The sequence below is a fragment of the Sinocyclocheilus grahami genome, unplaced genomic scaffold, assembly GCF_001515645.1.
Source record: "Sinocyclocheilus grahami isolate Dianchi unplaced genomic scaffold, SAMN03320097.WGS_v1.1 scaffold208.1, whole genome shotgun sequence".
NCBI lineage: Eukaryota > Metazoa > Chordata > Actinopteri > Cypriniformes > Cyprinidae > Sinocyclocheilus > Sinocyclocheilus grahami.
The window spans coordinates 168,426-187,956 of record NW_015505387.1 but is presented as its reverse complement, the minus strand read 5'-3'; the positions used below and the strand labels follow the sequence as shown (position 1 = coordinate 187,956).

Sequence of the window (19,531 nt, the reverse complement as noted above, 5' to 3'; positions counted from 1 at the left end):
GTCAGAAACTCAAATTACATATTTTGTTTGGTTGTCTAATGTTTGTTTTCAGAATCGTGGGAGAATAATAGCATAAAAATACATAGGCTAACGTATCAGACATCTAACTAATACCATTAGTACTGTTTATAGGTTACATGTTTACATGTTAATATGTATGTTTATGAACATGTATTATGTAGTTCTGCAACCAACCCCACGGGAGATTTAGCTGAACTTGTGAACTTGTGAGTCATTATGATTATATTAAATACAGCCTAATTGTGCAGAATCTGCATGTATCTAGCTTACTTGAACATACTCGTCACTACGCAACAAATTACGGTCGCTGGTTTCCTTTGCATTGAAACAATAGCGAATAGTTGAAAAACGACTCAAGACCGTGACCGTTTCTCATTTTGCATTCTTGTCTGTACTTGTGTTCTTGTGGACTTGTGAAACGTCATCAGTCGTCGCCCAAGTACTGTTCCAATCCCCAGATGTGTTCTTGCTCCGCCCCTTTTATCATGGATGCATCCAGAGGTGACTTGTGAAAACTTGAGGCAGCCAGGTATCCCAGAATGCATTTCGCACCAACCAGCAAGCGTTAATGGTCAAAATATTACTGTTATTGTGTCATGAATGCTGTTCTAAGAGTATTTCAGGCGAGAATGTAGTTGTTTAAAACTAAAATCTGCAGTTTATTTATAAAGATGACGCCTATTTGAAAATTGGCTTCGCTGATTTTGGAGACGTGAGCTCCAAGCGATCAGCGGGCGCTCAGTGCTCATGTATCCGCCGAGAGCAGCCTCACCTCGGCTAGTCCTTCTGACATTTGCCGCTGGATCTGATTAGGGGTTAAACATGAGATATAATACATTTTGGGTAAATCTTTGGTCTCATGAATCTATTATTTATTCTAGGTCATATCGTTTTGGCTGAGCACAAAGTTATGTTTCATAAATTAATTATTTATTTATTAATCGTAATACAGCGCTGACTTTGTTGCATACATTTGACTGAATTGTTTGCTTTTGTCTTATTTCCTATTACATACGTCTCTTATACTTTATAGTTATACTTTTATAATGGCTATTATTGCTCATTAAAACTGACATTAACAAAAAAGGCAGAGTTGTGCTTGTCATATTTCATTTTATAATACATTCAGTGAAGATAATCAAGAGCATATTTGCACATATTACCTAAACCACATATTAATGTTTTATATTTTTAAAATGAAAACGAAAAGGGTTGTGTTTTATATTTTGAAGAAAACGAAAAGGTAGAGGTGTTTGATATCATTTCGTTTTATTGTAATGCGTGTACGTTTTTGTGGCTATTAATATTTTAAATGAAACAGAAAAGAGGCAATGCTGTTTGATATATTTCATTTCACTGTAATGTATGTAGCCTACGTTCCCCGAACTAAATTTTTGCGCCTATTAATATGTTTAAAAGAAAACAAAAAGAAGAAGTGGTGTTTGATATCATATTTTGTCGTATTGTATACATACAGTTAGGATAACCAGAGTAGTCAAGGCAAGCTGACTGACGTTATCAAGTACGCTGCTGTTCCATTTGCAGAATTACTGAGAAGGGTATAACTGCATTTGCAGATCTCCAAATGGGGGTGGGAACGCCAAAACAGGGTGGGAGCTCCAAAATAGGGCGTGGCTTCCTCCCATTGACAGACAGGCACATGACACGCATGCACAATTTTTCCTCCAATCCACTTCAGTGCAAACTCTGCCCCACAGCTGATTCTAAAGATTTTATTGGTTGTGTCAATTAAAGTGTTGATTTCCTACATTATGCTACAAAAAATGTTAACCCCTAAACCTACCCCACACCTGACCCTAACATTAACCAGTGAAATGGACTGCACGGTGGGATTTGCGCTGAATAGCGTGGTAAAGAAAGATGCAGTTCAGGAGATAAACAGTTATTAAGATTATGCGATATGAGATCGTTCCGTAACTCCCCAACCAGACCTTAGCGGACAATGGCACCTTTTTAGTTACACCCAGCGTCACTACCCCCTCCTGCCCTGCAAATTTCGAGCCCCGAGACGCCCCTGTTGCTTAAAACAAAGCAGTAGAGTAAAATCTTTCCCCTGCGCTGTGCCGGGACGGCTCGCGGGAGAGCTCGTGGTTGATTCCCGTTTATATCATTAAGCAGAGGTTCAAACTCCAGTCCGAACACCACTGGCTACGAGCTCTGGGCTCTGCTCTCACGGAGAATATTTATTTATATAGCATATTTTAATTTAGATGAACTAGAAACAATGTTAAATTTATAAAGCTTTATTTTGAAAGTCAACAACAATTGGCTGGAGCCAGAGCCAATGGTGAAAGTCTTTGCGCGAGGAGACCACGCCTCATTTTGGAGGTTCTGCCCAGTTATATCTACTTGGAATTACCGGACTTGCGTCCTACCGTCCTCGGGAGTTCGCACTTCTGAGTCGAACTTGCAAAGTCTGAACTACTGAGGACGCAAGTCCAAACTTTGCGCACTTGTGCCTTGTCCAAATACCCGCACTTGCGGTCTTGGCCACTTGAGAGCGCATGCGCGCGACAGGAAGTAAGTGTGCAAGACTGTCCCAGGTCTTAAAGGGGTCATATAATGCTATTTTAAAGATCATTATTTTGTGTATTTGGTGTAACAGAATATGTTGACATGCTTTAACCCTCTGTTTATTTTTCAAATACTGTACATTATTGTAGGTCCTCTATGCCCCGCCTATCTCAAACATGTCGTTTTCAACAAACGCGTGCACATTTTGGCAGCATTATGCTAATATTTCCACATAGTGACGTAGGTATGTGGGGGCGTGTTAGAACGAGCCGTTTTAGATAGGCGTGGTTGACTCTTAACTTTTATAAAGAATATTTCTTTGGATTTTGAGACTTTAGTCTTTGCAACTTTACAGATCTTCTTTATGCACCAAGAGCTTGTAACACTCCAAAGAGAAAGGAAAACTTGAAATCGCATCATATGACCCCTTTAAAAACGCCAAAGCACTTAACGCACACTAAATCCACACTATCTCGAATACCGCTCCGAAGCGCTATTCGAGGCTTAGTGTATCCCATCATGCATTATAATCTGGAAATAAATCGTGAGACGTTTTGCCGATATCGCGCGAGAGGCAACAGAAACATTTCCAGTGCAAGTATATTAATACAATAAATAGATATTACATATAATTTGCTAGAAAAACAAAGTGTTGCACGTTTCATTGGTGTAAAGATGAGCAGTGGTATTTATTTTGTAAACCTTTTTGAAATTTTTATCACTTAATTAGAAGCACCACAAATTAAATTCTGTCATGTTATAGGGACTACTGACTGAACAGACATTTAGAAGTTGATTTTAAAATGCAAAGTATTTAAAATTAAAATAACGCTATGTAAACACTTGCATTTTTACAACACAATAAGTGTGTCCCATCAGGTAATGAAAAGTTCAACACACACTTGTGGTCTTTATCCTTACTTGAACACTTGGGCCAAATACAGGAATTACGTCATATAAGTAGTCAAGTGGCCAAGTGCAAAGACCACAAGTGTGGGTATTTGGACAAGGCATTGGTATTGCGAAACGGCCACTACAGGAGGCGAGCGACGCGACGAGACAAAATACAATAGAACCTATTATAATTACTGATGCTGTGGCGCAACACTACAAATCCCCAACAGTAAACTGATGCCTCGTTCTATTACATACTGACACAAAGTACAAATGATTTGTAAGGGTCGATTTGTCGCATCTAGTGTTGACTGCCTTAAACTATTTTTATTTTGTTTTTTTTGGCTAGTAGAAGTTATGAATGGCCGGTAACTTAAAAAATGTAGTATCCAAATTGGCTGGTGAGTGAAAAAAGGTCATTTCAAAGCCTGGTTATATAAGTCAAGAAGAAGGCCAAAGCATTAAACGTGTAAAAATGAATGATATGGTTATAGGCAAAACTGCTACTACTGTTGTCTTTATGTAAAAATCTTGCACGGCTGTTTTCAAAAAGGATGAAAACATCTGTTGTAGGGATGTGCGGTATACCGGTACTGGAAAAATACCGGTATTTATTATATTTCAAACGGTACGATATCATCATTTTGCTCAATTCCGTATTTCATTCGCTGCTGTTCCAAAGTTCACCACTATGTGGCAGTGTTACCCAAACTGACGCGAAACCGGCAAGCATGACAACGGAGAAACCACAATGGATAAAACAGGTGAAACTCACTCTACACGTCCGAAATTAATAAATAAAGAAAGCGGTAGAAGTGAAATATGGCATTACTTTGCCTACAAAAGTGATGAAAAAGGTGAACCAACCGACCTTAATTCACCAGTCTGCAAGCGCTGCTATAAACCATGTGCTGCCATGGGAACATTTGTCACTTGCTCATCCTGATTTCTTCAAGGAGTTAAAAGATCGACAGGTAAATGGGTCTCTTTCAACGGATTTAATTTAGACTTTTATTTTAATAAGATCAGTAATATTATTTTTAGTATTAGTAATAGTGATGAAGGGCATATTACTCTTAAATATGATCGTGGTTTTGCGCAGCTTGTCAGTGAACAACGGCTCTGTGTAGTTAATGCCGCTCCATGTGAAAACCCGCAGGTGATGGAGATTTACCGATGATTACAGAACCAGCTTTCTGACAAGATGCGCGTTAAATATCGCATGCGATTTATCGTGCAGCCCTACTCCACACATACAAGACCATGGAAGAGACCAGTGCCACAGAAAACCCACTTTCTCGGTGGAAAAGGCATGAATCAAGCCTCCCCATTCTTTCAACATTTGCCAAATATTACCTTTGCATGATATGAAGACATGATCCTATTTTAATTTGATCTCTTCAGTTTTTTTTCCTGACCTATGTTCAATGTAGGTTTTTTTTTTTCTTTTTTTTTACATTTTGTTTGCACAATTGCACAAGTTCCAAGCAGTGCGTTTAATAAAATTGTTTTCAATTCACTTATATTTTGAGGCTGGTTATTTGTCACCTATGGTATCGATTTAGTATCGATACCGAGGTATTAGATCCTAGTATCGTACCGAAGTCAAAATCGTGGTATCGAGCCATCCCTAATCTGTTGTGATTTGTGGGGAATGGGTTGGGGGAAAAAACCTTCGCAATTGTCTCGCCACCTAGCCTACTGGTGTTGTGACCTGCAGAACGGAACCAGTGAGCAAATCATTTGTGGGCTTTAAATCTATTTGATAGATGTCCGCTAATCTAAAACAAACTGCATGCATCAGTTCGTGTTTGGAACATCAGAAAAGCACTGTTGGAACAGAACTTTTATTCTCATCAACTCCGGATGTTCGGACCGAACGCGCCTTGATGCCCAGATATAGGCTACTGGATTGGTACATTTTGACACACAGCCAGCATAACACATATTAGCCTCTCAAAAGTTTTACTGTCGGATCCCGACTACAATTCCACCAAAAGCACATTAATGTGCATCACGAGGTGTTCGTACTCACCCAAAACCAGCTTATCAAAAGTCCTTGATAGCTGAAATGTGCATTTGGCCTCTGAGGCAGAAGTAGGAAGTTCAGCAACACTTGATACACAGTATCACAACAACCTTTAGATGGCAACATGGGCAACTCAAAGACATCAAGCATGGCTGGATCTACGCGGCTGCTTACCTTTCCTGATTGATATCCGAGGGTCAGAATCAACATCAAACAGCCGAGATCTGGGATTCAGAATCAAGTTTTCCTATTCGTTTCAACTTATTTCTCCATGTTGCGCTGAAGTCAACTAATGTAAGCTGATAGAAAGTCAGTTCAAGGCAGGTTCCTTATTCGGGATGATTGTTGCGTCTGCCAGACATGGATATACAGAAGATCCACTGGGGTTAAAAGGCAGATCGATAGATCGATCAGTCGATTAGAATCGCCTGTCGCGAATGGTCACAGTAAATCATGTCGAGATCTACGCGATCGTTTGAATAGACAGCTTGACTTCCTTACTGGAAATTCCCTGTGACGTAACTTATGTTCAACATGTCTTGCTCTCAAAAACGTCCTCTTGCGCCCGCGCGTGGACACCGGTGTGAGAACCCAGTACTATATTTGAATATGAAAACAAAAAGTCTCAAATGGTTTACAGGTCTCTCAGGCTGCTTTGCTAGCTGGTTCTAGAGAGGTCAGGGTAGGAGACTCTTTAAACCATCTAAGATCAGCAAACAAACAAGTAAATGAATACATAAATTGTATTTTTTAGCAGCAATGACCAGTAAATATACAGTGGTGGACAGTAACTGCTTATATTTGATCTGGATTGCGTAGGCTACTTAATCATATTCCTACTTGAAATTATATTATTTTACATTTTAAAATGTGCAGTCAGATATTAGTTACTTTTTACTGATTATATGTTATTCACACAATGACAGATTGTTCAAATTGTTCATAATCTATAGTCTTTTCAAAGCATACTGCTTTTAAGAACGGGTCAATTTTCCACAAGTCAATAATTTAACAACACATTTGCATGTTCTTAATAGCCACATCTTTTTTATTTATTTATTGTCTTTATTTTACAATTATTTATTTTAGTTTTACATTTTTGTAAAATTTTGCTTCACAAACTCCAGTCTGGGAAGCCCTGACATGACGTTTAATGCACTTCAAAAAATTTTTTTTCGTATTTTATATATACACAAGCGCATATTTGTGTACTACCATCATGCCTTCTAGTATAAAGGTATACTGGAAACAATTTATTTTTCCCCCCTTTGGACCTGGCCACGTGTCTGTGAGCTTCAACCATAAATAATAACAAGATTTAAAATAACTTAAACATAAGAATTAATGCATTAAATTAACCCCCTTTTTTAAGTAAGGGGATTAAAAAGCTCAATAAATTCTTATTGAACATGGGCACTCCTCTACATCTGTCCACATATATCAATGACGTCATTGGTAGCGAGGGGGTCTAAGCTGCTATTCACCTCACAAATGGGAGTTCCTCCTTCAGAGAACTAATTATAGTCCAGCAGTTGTTGAGAGACCTCAGAGAGATTAGAAACATGGGCCGAACAACTATAGTGTCAAATTCTGTCCATTCACCTAATGTTATTGTACCAGATTAATGTCTCAGACATTGAATACAGAGAATTGAATCAAGTCCAATTGTGATGACAATCAAGGTTCTCAAAGCAAAAAAAAAAAAAAAAAAACTCTCTCAATGGCACTGCAGAAGGAAACTCCAAATGATAGTTTAGCAACTTTATTAAGCAAACAAAATGAACAGCTAGTAGAGCTATTAGTTGATCGGTCATCCATTGAGAGCTTCCAATCACATATATTCAGTGCAATGAGAGAACAGTGTTTAGGAGGATAGACGAACTAATAGCTCCCCATTCTAAAAACATCAAAAAGAGGAGAGAAAATGAGTAACAAAATAAGTTCTCGGACTCTAAAAGTGGACATGTATTCGCTTAACTTTGTCTGCAGATATTCATTTTTGGCAGACCACAGACCAATTACCTTAATTGTTCTATTAACATGCAAAATATATATTTTTCGTAACTGCTGATACAATGACGTGACTGATTTGGTAAGAAACAGTCAGTTATAAGCAATAATATATTTCACAGACCATAGTTCTCATTGCTATTGGAAAAGCATATAAAAACATGAAGGCCAACCGAGCAACAGATCGACTTCTCGTGGTACGCTGGCACCTTCAGAATCGTTGTTTCTTTTTCTTAAATAGCACCTCTAGCCAGTGGCATGAGTCAGAAGCATTCGATGGTTTCACCTTAGTTGTTTTTTTTCTTTTTCTTATCTCAATAAAAAATGGCTGAGCTCGTAGTTAAAACATGCTTCTTTGACACGAGCATTTTTCTGAACATAAAGTTGGTGATCTTTGCAATGTTGTGGTCTTTTTTTTACAGCATGTGAATGAAGGTTGAAGGGGGTCAAAATAACCAAGCAGAACTGCTATGGTCTGAATACACGGGGAGCTGTCAATTCATTGAGGGGAAGAAAAAAAAAAAGTTTTTTTTCCAGCTATACTGCAGATTGGTCTGATGTTCTTCAGGTATCACATGGCGTACTTTTGAGTCCATTCCCGAGCTATTCTGTTGTACCTGTGCAAAAGAAAGAAAGAGAAATGAAGTGTGGCATTGGTGCAAACGCTGTTGCAGATGCAGTGTCACACATGCTGGGTAAGCAGACCATCTGCCAACTTGGCTCACACCAACATAAACACAGAGTGCAGAAACGACTCAAGGTCAAACACAGTGGCATCCTCTTCACTTCTACACTGCAACTCTAAACATTCCTTCTGTTGTTTACTTTGGTGCTAGTAAAAGCCTGAAATGTTTACCTCAACTAAACCTTCTGTCATTAATCCTATGATAAAGCTAGGGGTGTCCCCGACTAAGGATTTACATAGTCGAATCAGAATTGTCAAGTCTTGCCCATAATCAACTGATAGTTGAATCGTGTGTGTGGGGGGGGTTTCCTTCACACACAGCACACAAAAACAACTCTCTAATAAAGCCACCAAAACTGCCTCTCAAGTGATAAACAAAACTGACAATGCCTTTTTATCTTTTTTAAGTTGAAATGAAAGGCACGGTGTATAAATATTCATAAAACGATTCCTCATAACATTTTAAAGCCACAATGTACAGAAACATCACACAAAGATATAGAAGAAAATGAATAAATACATTTTGGATCAATAAACCTAAAAAATAACAAGTAACTTCAGAAAGGCCACACTGCAGACAGGATTTGCATTTCACATGTCGGTAAATCCAATTAAATTGGTTAAATTGCCTGTGCAAGCACACTAAGTACAGCGCAACATCGATGCACTGAAAAACAATCAAGAATGAATTTACAGAATTAAATTAGAACAGAATATACCTTTCTAAAACAAAAGTCAGAATCAAGTCACAAGGTGCAGAACGAATGTGTACAAACGAATGTGTATTCAAAACACAAGCCACGAAGAGTTAAATTAGATAACCCTGAGTGATCAATAAATAAAATGAAAATAAAGAAATCTTATCCCAGACATTGTTAAAGATTTAAATCCCTGCTGCCAAGATGCTCCTCTGTTGGTCACGGATAATGGAAAGTGAAACTCAAATCTGTCACAAGGGTGGTTGGATTTATTCACGCACGTTAAAGATATTTATTATACTACTATAACAGTATAATATATACTATATTATTGAAATGAATATTATTTACTATTCGGGGTCACTCTCTATAAAAAAAAATACAAAACAAAACATAAATGGGCCATAACTGGCTGGCATGTGTGTGAGCCACTTCTTTTTTTCATACACAGAATTTCTATATAATTTTTCAAGTGGACTTTTCCAGTTATGGAAATGAATTAAACCACAACCAAATTAATAATGCATAAATAAAAATGATGCAGGAAAACCACATAAGACATTTTCACCATCCTAGGTGAGTTATGAACCACACCAAATTATGCACAAACATTTCTTATTTCCCACTGCCATGCTTACTAAGAGTATATTTATTGAATTAAAAAGTAATATTGAGAAATAATTACAATTTAAAATAACTGATTTCTAATTAATTTATTTAAAAATTGTATTTATTGACGGCAAAGCTGAATTTTCAGCAGTCATTACTCCAGTCTTCAGTGTCACATGATCCTTCAGAAATCATTTTAATATGCTGATTTGCTGCTCAAGAAACATTTATTATTATTATTATCAATGTTGAAAACAGTTGTGCTGATAAATATTTTTTTGTGGAAACTGTGGTAGATTTTTTTCAACATACTATGATGCAAAGAAAGTTCTAAAGAACAACATTTGAAATATAATTTTTTTATAAATGTCTTTATCGTCACTTTCGATCAATTTAATGCATCTTTGCTGAATAAAAGTATTGAAAAAATCTTAATGAACCCAAATTTCTGAATGATTTCTGAGTGCTTGTCTACTATGTAATACAATTTTCAAAAGCTGCATCCAGTTATGAAGGCCATCAATAACATTAGCACATCCAGTAGTAGGAATGCTAACTAGTGACCAACAGTACTGCAACCTTGGTGATGTCCAGAGATTAGTAAGCTCTTTTCATGCTCACACAAAGACACTCTCCCATGATGCCTTGCTCACCTTAATCCCTATAACATCGCATATTTCTCTGTCCAATCCCTGGCTAGTTTATTATACCTGAGAGGAGACATCAAACTAGCAATTCACACTACCTAAAAGGTATCTCTATTATTCAAACCAGCTAAAAAAAAACAATCAGCCTGGATGAAAACAGTAAAAATGTATTTTATTAAAATAAGCTTCTTTTTTAATACAGTATCTCACAGAAGTGAGTACACCCCTCACATTTTTGTAAATATTTTATTATATCTTTTCATGTGACAACACTGAAGAAATGACACTTTGCTACAATGTAAAGTAGTGACTGTACAGCTTGTATAACAGTGAAAATTTGCTGTCCCCTCAAAATAACTCAACCATTAGTTGAGTTAACTCTAATAACTTAGCCATTAATGTCTAAACCGCTGGCCACAAAAGTGAGTACAAAGTGAAAATGTCCAAATTGGGCCCAACAGACCAATTTGATGCAGTGTGCGGCGTATGGTCTGAGCACTGACAGGCTGACCCCCCCACCTCTTCAACCTCTGCAGCAATGCTGGCAGCACTCATACGTCTATTTCCCAAACACAACCTCTGGACATGACACTGAACACTTGCACTCAACTTCTTTGGTCGACCATGGCGAGGCCTGTTCTGAGTGGGACCTGTCCTGTTAAACCGCTGTATGGTCTTGGCCACTGTGCTGCAGCTCAGTTTCAGGGTCTTGGCAATCTTCTTATAGCCTACGCCATCTTTATGTAGAGCAACAATTATTTTTTTTAGATCCTCAGAGAGTTCTTTGCCATGAGATGCCATGTTGAACTTTCAGTGACCAGTATGAGAGAGTGAGAGCGATAACACCAAATTTAACACACATGCTCCCCATTCACACCTGAGACCTTGTAACACTAATGAGTCACATGACATCGGGGAGAGAAAATGGCTAATTGGGCCCAATTTGGACATTTTCACTTAGGGGTGTACTCACTTTTGTGGCCAGCAGTTTAGACATTAATGGCTGTGTGTTGAGTTAGTTTGAGGGCACAGCAAATTTGCATTGTTATATTTGTTATACAAGCTGTACACACTACTTTACATTGTAGCAAAGTGTCATTTCTTCAGTGTTGTCGCATGAAAAGATATAATAAAATATTTACAAAAATGTGAGGGGTGTACTCACTTCTGTGAGATACTGTATATAATTGTAAACATTTTATTTATGAGGCTTCAGACACAAATATACTTACTTTTCATTGTCTGTTTTATAGATACGTGCTATCTCTGGCACTAATGGATCATCTGGGTTTGGATCACATAACAGTGAGCAGATGGACAATAGAACTGCAACAGAAAGAAGAGAGAGGTTGGCACATAGCATAGTGTGCATCTTGACTATCCCATAAAAACACTCTTAAGAAAAAGGTACTCTATTAAAGTCAACGCTTTTGTTTTCCTATTTTTTGTTGGCTCACCTTTAGAGATAGTTAACGCAGGAGACCACTGCGACCTTAGAATATCCAAACAGATGCTGCCATTACTGTTAATATTTGGGTGATAAATTCTTGTGGTGAATGCAACCTACAAATTAGAGGGTGAAACAGACAATCAGACCACATACATTTCAAACCTACCATTGAAATTTTACTGTACATCCTTAGAATGTTCCAATGTTTCCTCTAAGCTGCACACAAAAATGAGTTGGGAAAGCCATTTGATTGAATTCTAGTAAATACTAAATAATTGCAATGCTCGGGCAAATTCCTATAGAGTTGGTGTCACTATAGAGTTAAAACCGGTGAATGCGGTTTACAGGTTTCATAGAAAGAGAATGATGTGCGCCAAATGAGTCCCTGTAGAAATCAAATACTTTAATGGTTGCGGACTAAATAGCGCAACACAAGAACCAACGCAAACGCAATGACATGTGAAATAAAACGTTGTGTTGTAAAGAAGAGTGGTGGAAATAGTGAATGATGGGCACAGAACGGTAAAAAACACATTTGTCTGGTAAAAAACACAAAATACATTTACAGTCACACACAGGTGTAGTAGTGTGCAAAATCTACTACATAGGAATGTTCGGATAACTATATAAGAATTCACATGTTGACATTTTTTTTAAATATTTAGCTTACAGATCTCAGTTTGTTTTCTACTTTATTCTATTCTTTTTTATTCTATTCTACTAGATTAAATGTTTCAGTTTGTTTTTATATTATATTATAATATATATATATTTTTGTGTGTGCGCTGTACAGGAATGGTATAAAGAATGTTTTTTCCTCAGACGGTCGAAATGTCCGCCCATTAGAGAAAATCTCATCATCCCCTTTGAGTGTCTAGCCAGTGGCAACAATCAACCATGGCCTATCTGGAGGTCCCTCAACAGGCTACGAGTAGGCCATGGAAGATGCCTACAAATGTTACATGCTTGGGGTCTCTCACCAACCAGCAAGTGCGGTATCGAGCAAAATATGCAACACCTCATGCAGTGCAGCCTAGCACCGCAATGCTCAGATCATGCTCTAGCAGAGCCCAGCTACCACGCCATCAGTTGTGATACACACTGGAAAGATGTAATATAAGATCGTAGGACACGAAGAAGATTAGAGAAAAGTTTTGCTCAGCAAGAAAAAACAATTAGAGGGAACATTGGTGTCGTCTGACTATAGTATGCGCTAAAAAGCTGCTAGGAAATGTAAAATATCATGAAACAATAAAAAAAAACTGCTCTTTACAGCCAGATTAACCTGTAGGTTGTTTAAATAGTTAATTATTCTTGCCTTAGGTGGTTTGAAAGGGTAGTCTGTAGGAAAATGAATGGTCAAGAAAAACACACCCCCTTGATATGGACTGTCATTCTGTAAGGAAATAAAGACCAAACAACAGAGCAAAGTTACTTGACAGTGAATGCAGTGGTAAAATAATGCAGATATCACATGCAAATAAATGTCACAATTCATCATTAATATGCATATGCAATAAGAACATATATCCACTTACAGGTCCCATAATTGTTGCTTGCCAGTGAAACACTGCAAATAAAGAATAAAAAAAATGTCTCATTAAGGTGAGCTCTGTGACATGCTCTGAGGCAAGTAATGAAAACAAAGAGCAAAATAACTCACAGTCATCTCCAACCGGTCCTGCTGAGCACTGCGCTGGAGGGTCCCGGCCCAGATCAGTCAGTTCCTAAAGAGAGAGTAATGATGTATCAGTACTGCACAGATTGGGAATCCAATCAACTATGTCATCTTTTATCCATCCATACAGCTCCTATACATTTCATTCCTGAGGTCAAAATTAAAAACTCTTTGCACTATATGCACTATAACATGCTATACTGTAAATCTATTTTAAAGAGATAGTTCTCCCAAAAATGAAAATTCATAATTTACTTACTCCGTTGATGGTAGACAATGACTTCCACAATATTTTTTTTCCATACTATAGAAGCCAATGTCTACTGTCAACTGTTTGATTACCAACATTTTACAAAATATCTTCTTTTGCGTTCAACAGATAAAACTCATACAGGTTTTGAACAATTTGAGGTTAAGTGATTGATATATGTATATATATATATATATATATATATTAAACAGGCTTCTATACAAGACACAGTACAAACATTCAGTCATCAAGGTGGGTATTGACATAGTTAAGCAGCTGGTTCATAATGTTATATAGAGAATGATTCATTTAAAAATGTAGGTTTTTACAGTAAGAGCAATAAGTGAGGACATGACATCAGTTATAATGCCCCAATTTGTACTCTGATTGATAGACTCTTTAAATTTGCTGGGTGAGCAAATTTGACTCCAAGTACATTGTCAGTCATTGTGTCATTTAACTGGTTCTATTAAAATCTAAAATGTCTCTGTAGGAAATAGACTTGATGAGCCCTTTCATTTTAATCCAGATTTCACACTGATGTATTCCTCTCCCAGACAGATAACGCAATTTATGAACTGTCACAACTACATGGCTCTTCTGTCCCAGAGGCCCAAACTGTTGATTCTGGAGAACAATCAAAGCGGAGACTCATGTCATGTGTCATCAGGATTAGATGGGAACAGTGGACAGATTATCCTTTAATTTCACTCACTCTCACCCTCACTGATGTGAATACTGACAGCTTTCTCCACTCTGGAAAAACCACAGGCAGGAAATGACAGTACTGTCATTTTCTTAATGCAACTTTACGAAGAACATCAACAGAGGTTGATTGAGCAAAATGTTCTTTTGGTTTCCTCACAGTCACCTAAAAGCCACAAACACCAGGAAAGGATCAATTCAGACCGTTTTGATTTTGGTGTCAGAATGAGGGTCATATTCAAAAAAGTCTGTTGTGATCATCTATTTGTACCTAGTTTATAGACGTTATGGCCCAGCAATAATAAATCACAGGTCATTTTAAAGTCAAACCAATTTAAGTTATTGTGCTAACTCGGCCAAACAACAACCAAATGATACAGTGTGTTATCATGATTATTGGAGCCTCTAAGAGCTTGTCTGAAAGCTAGTTCACGCTGCCCAAATAAATGTCTGAACTGTAGTTAGTTGTAAGATTAAAAATGTTGGAAAACAAAACTCAAGTTCACACTCTCGCAGCAAACCTTTTTTTTTTTTTTTAAATAACATTCAAGATTTGACTTGTTGTACAGTTGTCATCTCTGTTCACCGTTAAAATCAACAAATGAAAAAGTAGTAGTTTTGGATGAAGCCTTGGTTGATGCGACCAGAGAGACAAAGAGCTTTTACTAATATTCACTTTTCTGTTTATTGGTTCTTCAATATGATTAAAAGCATTCATGGAGGGTTTCTAAAGGGTTTCTCAAAAACGGATTCACAATGTAACTTATTTAATGTTTGTTTGGATGTTTTTTTTTTTTATTTCAGCCATTCATTAAATTTTAAATATGTAGCTAACCATTAGACAATTCAATTATAAAGTGTTTATACTATAGTTCAAAAGTTTAGGGTCATTAAGCTTTTTTAAAGAAATTAATACTTTTATTCAGCGTGGATGCATTAAATTGATCGAAAGTGAAAGTAAAGACATTTAAATTGTTACAAAAGATTTCTTTTTCAAATAAATGCTGTTCTGTTGAACATCAAAGAAACCTGAAAAATGTGTTATGGTTTTCACAAAAATATTAAGTAGCACAACTGTTTTCAACATAATTATAGGTGTTTCTTAAGCAGCAAATCACTATATTAGAATGATTTCTGAAGGATCATGTTAAACTGAAGACTGCTGAAAATTCAGTTCTGCCATCACAGGAATAAATTAAATTTGAAAATATATTAAAATACAAAAGTTATTTTAAAAAGAAAGAATCATTTCACAACATTACTGTTTTACTGTATTTTTGATCAAATAAATGCAGTCCTGGTGAGAAGACGACACTTCCTTTTACAACTTAAACAACTTAACTTTCAGAGCAAGCGTCAGGTACAGGTGTGGAGTGTTACCTGTGATTGGCGTTTGGGTTTAAAAGATGGAGATTCGACCCTGTCCACACGAACGCAGTTATTTTGAAAACCGCAGCTTTTTCTACGCGGTTTGGCCGTTCGTCCACACGCAAACGCAGCACCAGGTTACTGAAACCGAACATTTTTGAAAACGCCTGCCAGGGTGAAGATTTTCAAAAACTACGGTTGCAGTGGTATCATGTAGACAGCGAAACTGGAGTTTTTGGCTTGTGACGTCGGAGCCTGCGCTGTTATCTCCGCCTACAGGAAACTTTTTCAGGCTTCTGATTGGCCAACATGGCTTTACGGTTGAGATTATATCGCCACCTGTTGGTTCGGCATGCTCTTGACAGTGCTTCATAGCATGCGTTTGCGGTTTCATGTGGACGGAGATTTTTTTTAAAACAGAAGAAGGAAAAACTACCCGTTTTTAAACTTTTAAAACTTTAAAACATGGCCTCAGAGAGCAGTGGGTGTTCTGGACTGGGCCGCCGTTCATCTTCCCTCTCCAGCCCTGGATTGTTTTCTTTTTGTTTGCTTCTTTCTCTATACTTATACTTTTATTTATTCTTGATTAAATGTTTATTTGTTAAACTTAGTCTTCGGTGTGGCCTCCCCCTTTTGGTAATGTTACTTCACTCAGAGCCAGGTGGTTGTAACAAAGGTTAGCACTGGTTTAGGTAATAATGACAAATGTTACCATAATAAACTGATCTCTAGCCACACCTAGGCATTAAGACAATAAGGAAATAACTGCCATTCTAGAGCTTTCGGTCTCTCTTTATGGGAAAATACAGTGACTATATAAACCACTTCTGAGAAAATAGCACATTTCTGAGAATTCACGTATGCGAAGTGCATACAACCTTCTGGCGGCGCTTGCCTGTGCATGTAAGTATGTTAGCAGACAGGAAATAGAGGTCAGAGGTTTCTTTGATGATGAGGGTGTCTAAGGTGAAAACATCAAAACAAACACAGGTTGACTATTTAGTTCATAATATTGTTGACAGGCTGCACATCTCTGAATAGAAAACCATTTGACACTGCAAATTTCTATTCTAAATAGCTGAATCAAATTTGTTTCATGATTGACCAATTTTGCAACATCAATACTGTTACTGAAATGACTCAAGCTGAAGAACAACAACATTGTCTTCTGTAGAGTTGCTTATAGCTAAATTAACCTTGTTTCATAATGAACTTCACACAATTATTGAACTGAACTGAAACAATACTAAACAGGCTTGAGCTGATTAATGACACTACTGTTTTGTTAGAGCTGATTTGGATCAGAATTTGGATGTCTCTCATATTTTGATTGCATCATTGATTTTGATACATAAAGGTGACTTGACTTAAGAAAACATCAATCGCACGAACCTGAGGCATTATTAAATATTAAACCACAGATCAATATTTTTTTTATATTTTCCTCCAACAACCAAATGAAGAACTAAATGTATTTCTTATTTTTGACACATTAGACTGAAACAATAATAACATTAAACACTATTATTTATTTTAATATATTTTAGCAAATGGCTGCAATATAACAAAGAGTGAAAATTTAAGGGGGTCTGAATACTTTCCGTACCCACTGTGTGTGTGTATATATATATATATATATATATATGATTATTGGTCTCGTTCTAGTTTTAAAAAAACGAAATCTGAATTCAAGCCAAGCTCAACAGAAATGTCATAATTTAGCTGTATAAAGTGAAAAATCTGTATGAAAAGCTGAGATTTGCTTAGATTGATCTCTGAGCTACTAATGAGGAACTAACCAAACCAAACTAGGAACTAAACAGTGTCACAGTCCACACGAGAAGAACAACAAGGTTGGAAAGTTAAATCATTCTTAATTCGTAAATAATATTTCAGCTAATTGTTATATTGCAGACAAATCAATAAACAAAACACTCAAACAACCAAATTGCAAGTGTCTCAAGAAGTACAGTTAATTTCATTCTCTGTCATAATTAATCAAAGCAGAATGGATGACGCAGGTGGAGGTGAGCCTTCGCGAGAATCAATATATGACACCAATTCAGCTAACCAATATAGGACAGTGTGAACATCAGCACTAACAGTGGCAGCTATTTTTACGCCTGAATACTTCAGATGAAGGTGTTGGGAATAAACCAGCCCTGCCATCACTTGAGAGATACATGGCTGGTATTTTCAACCAGACATCTGTGTGCACCCACTTGGCATTTGCTGTCCTAAACTTCTCAGCTCAATTTTCAGTTGCTGCCATGCTTCACATATCCCTATTAAACAAGCCAAAGCCCTGAAAACTGCTTGATATGGGAGTAACAAGCCACAGAATATGGGACCAACTAAGTATTTGGCTGTCAGCCCACAAACAATCTGCTGTGTCAATCTAGTTCATAGAAGCTCTCAAAGTCAGCAGAAAAGGGAAAAACCATCCTGTCACCAAGTTCAGCAACTATTGCGCAACTAGCCTACTTAACACTGGTATGGGCCGGATATTTCTAACTGGAGTATTGAGCACTCGTAGCTTTCCAGGAAGAACTTACAGCAATGACGCAAAGTTCTTGCATTTACCAAAATGAAAGAATGTCACTAATACAAAGGATAATAATAGTAACCCATAAGAACTAATAAGAAGCCAGTGTTAGCCCTAAACCAGTTAAGGCAAATCCTCTCCCAACCAGTAATGTCTGTGGCTGAGATGATTCAGAAATATTATTCATCTGAATCCACACCATCAGAAATCACATAAGGTTCTGTTTAACTAGATGTGATTCATAGAGGAAACACATCCGCATAAAATCCTCCTTATCCACCTTGTAAAATCTGATTCCAGTATTTCCACCTTTTTAATACAAGACATGTTGTAAATAGTTATTTTAGATTGAAATGATGTAAAACTATGTATTACAATGAAGCACCTGCTATTATGGGTGTTACATGTAGATAGATAGATAGATAAAAACATAGATGATAGATAGCCATGTAGATAGACAGATAGATAGATAGATAATAACAATGTCAGCATTGGCATTTTAAGGAAACAATAATACAACAAACAACATTAAAATAAATAAATAATAATAAATATTATTATTATAAAACCAAAACAGCCAAGCTTCACAACCAAGCCTGCTATCCTCGTAGCATTTGCTAACGTCTGACGTTATATCTTTTACATACCAAGCAAAAACCCAAATGGCTTTGGTAGTGAATGTAAAATAAATAACATAAAATATAATATTTTACCTTGTGAATTCGTTTTAATGCCATTTTGTGTGTGTAATGGGCTCCTGAGTCCGAGGAAACAGATTGATCCGGCTAGCTGCGGTTAGCTGTGCTCGCTAGCCAGACACTGAAAATCCACCAGAAATCCGACGAGACAGAAACGGAAACAAAAAAAAAAAGCCGTTAAAATGGACCAACAGAATCCCAGCTGTCCGACAGATAATAAACCTGACGAGAAAGAAAGTTATATTGAATATGAACGAGAAGGCCTGCGTTTCAACACTGGACACTTGTTTAGGTATTTGTGTGTCTCCTCCTCCTCCTCTGATCGCTCTTTCTCTCTCTTTCTCTCTCTTTCTCTCAGGTTTTCTCTCTCGGCAAACAAACAAACAAACAACGGTTTCATTACAGCAGATCTGGGCCGTGCTTTAGACTTTAAGAGCAAAAGCTTCTGGGATCTGTAGATTTCATCATTTTATGGCTGTTTGCATGCAGATGAAAAGGAATAATTTAAAGACTCCAGTTTGTTTTTGTGAGGTAGATTTAAGTGATGCTAAGAGCCAGGATGTTTCAAATCATATCATCACCGCTTCATCTTCTGCACCTCGCTAAAAACCTCTGTATGTGTGTGTGTGTGTGTGTGTGTGTCCGCTCTCTCTCTCTCTCTCTCTCTCTCTCTCTCTCTCTCTCTCTCTCTCTCTCTCTCTTTCTTTAC

General features: G+C 37.1%; 2 protein-coding genes across 2 annotated transcripts in view; both read right to left on the bottom strand.

Moving 5' to 3' along the window:
• The window catches only part of LOC107595780 (nuclear factor NF-kappa-B p105 subunit-like), a 33,765-nt gene extending 27,758 nt beyond the window's left edge, over positions 1 to 6,007 (bottom strand). Inside the window, exon 1 of the mRNA XM_016286305.1 lies at positions 5,654 to 6,007. The gene's annotated coding sequence lies outside the window, so the exon portion shown is untranslated. The remainder of the gene's footprint in view (positions 1 to 5,653) is intronic.
• Positions 6,008 to 8,014: 2,007 nt separating this feature from the next.
• LOC107595736 (ubiquitin-conjugating enzyme E2 D2-like) lies at positions 8,015 to 19,146 on the bottom strand. Its single transcript, XM_016286225.1, has 7 exons — positions 18,838 to 19,146; positions 13,242 to 13,305; positions 13,117 to 13,148; positions 12,897 to 12,974; positions 11,586 to 11,691; positions 11,361 to 11,454; positions 8,015 to 8,106 (listed from the first exon to the last, which is right to left on the bottom strand). Exons 1-7 carry the CDS (start codon positions 18,859 to 18,861, stop codon positions 8,061 to 8,063), a joined length of 444 nt encoding a protein of 147 aa, XP_016141711.1. The 5' UTR covers positions 18,862 to 19,146; the 3' UTR covers positions 8,015 to 8,060.
• Positions 19,147 to 19,531: the final 385 nt, after the last annotated feature.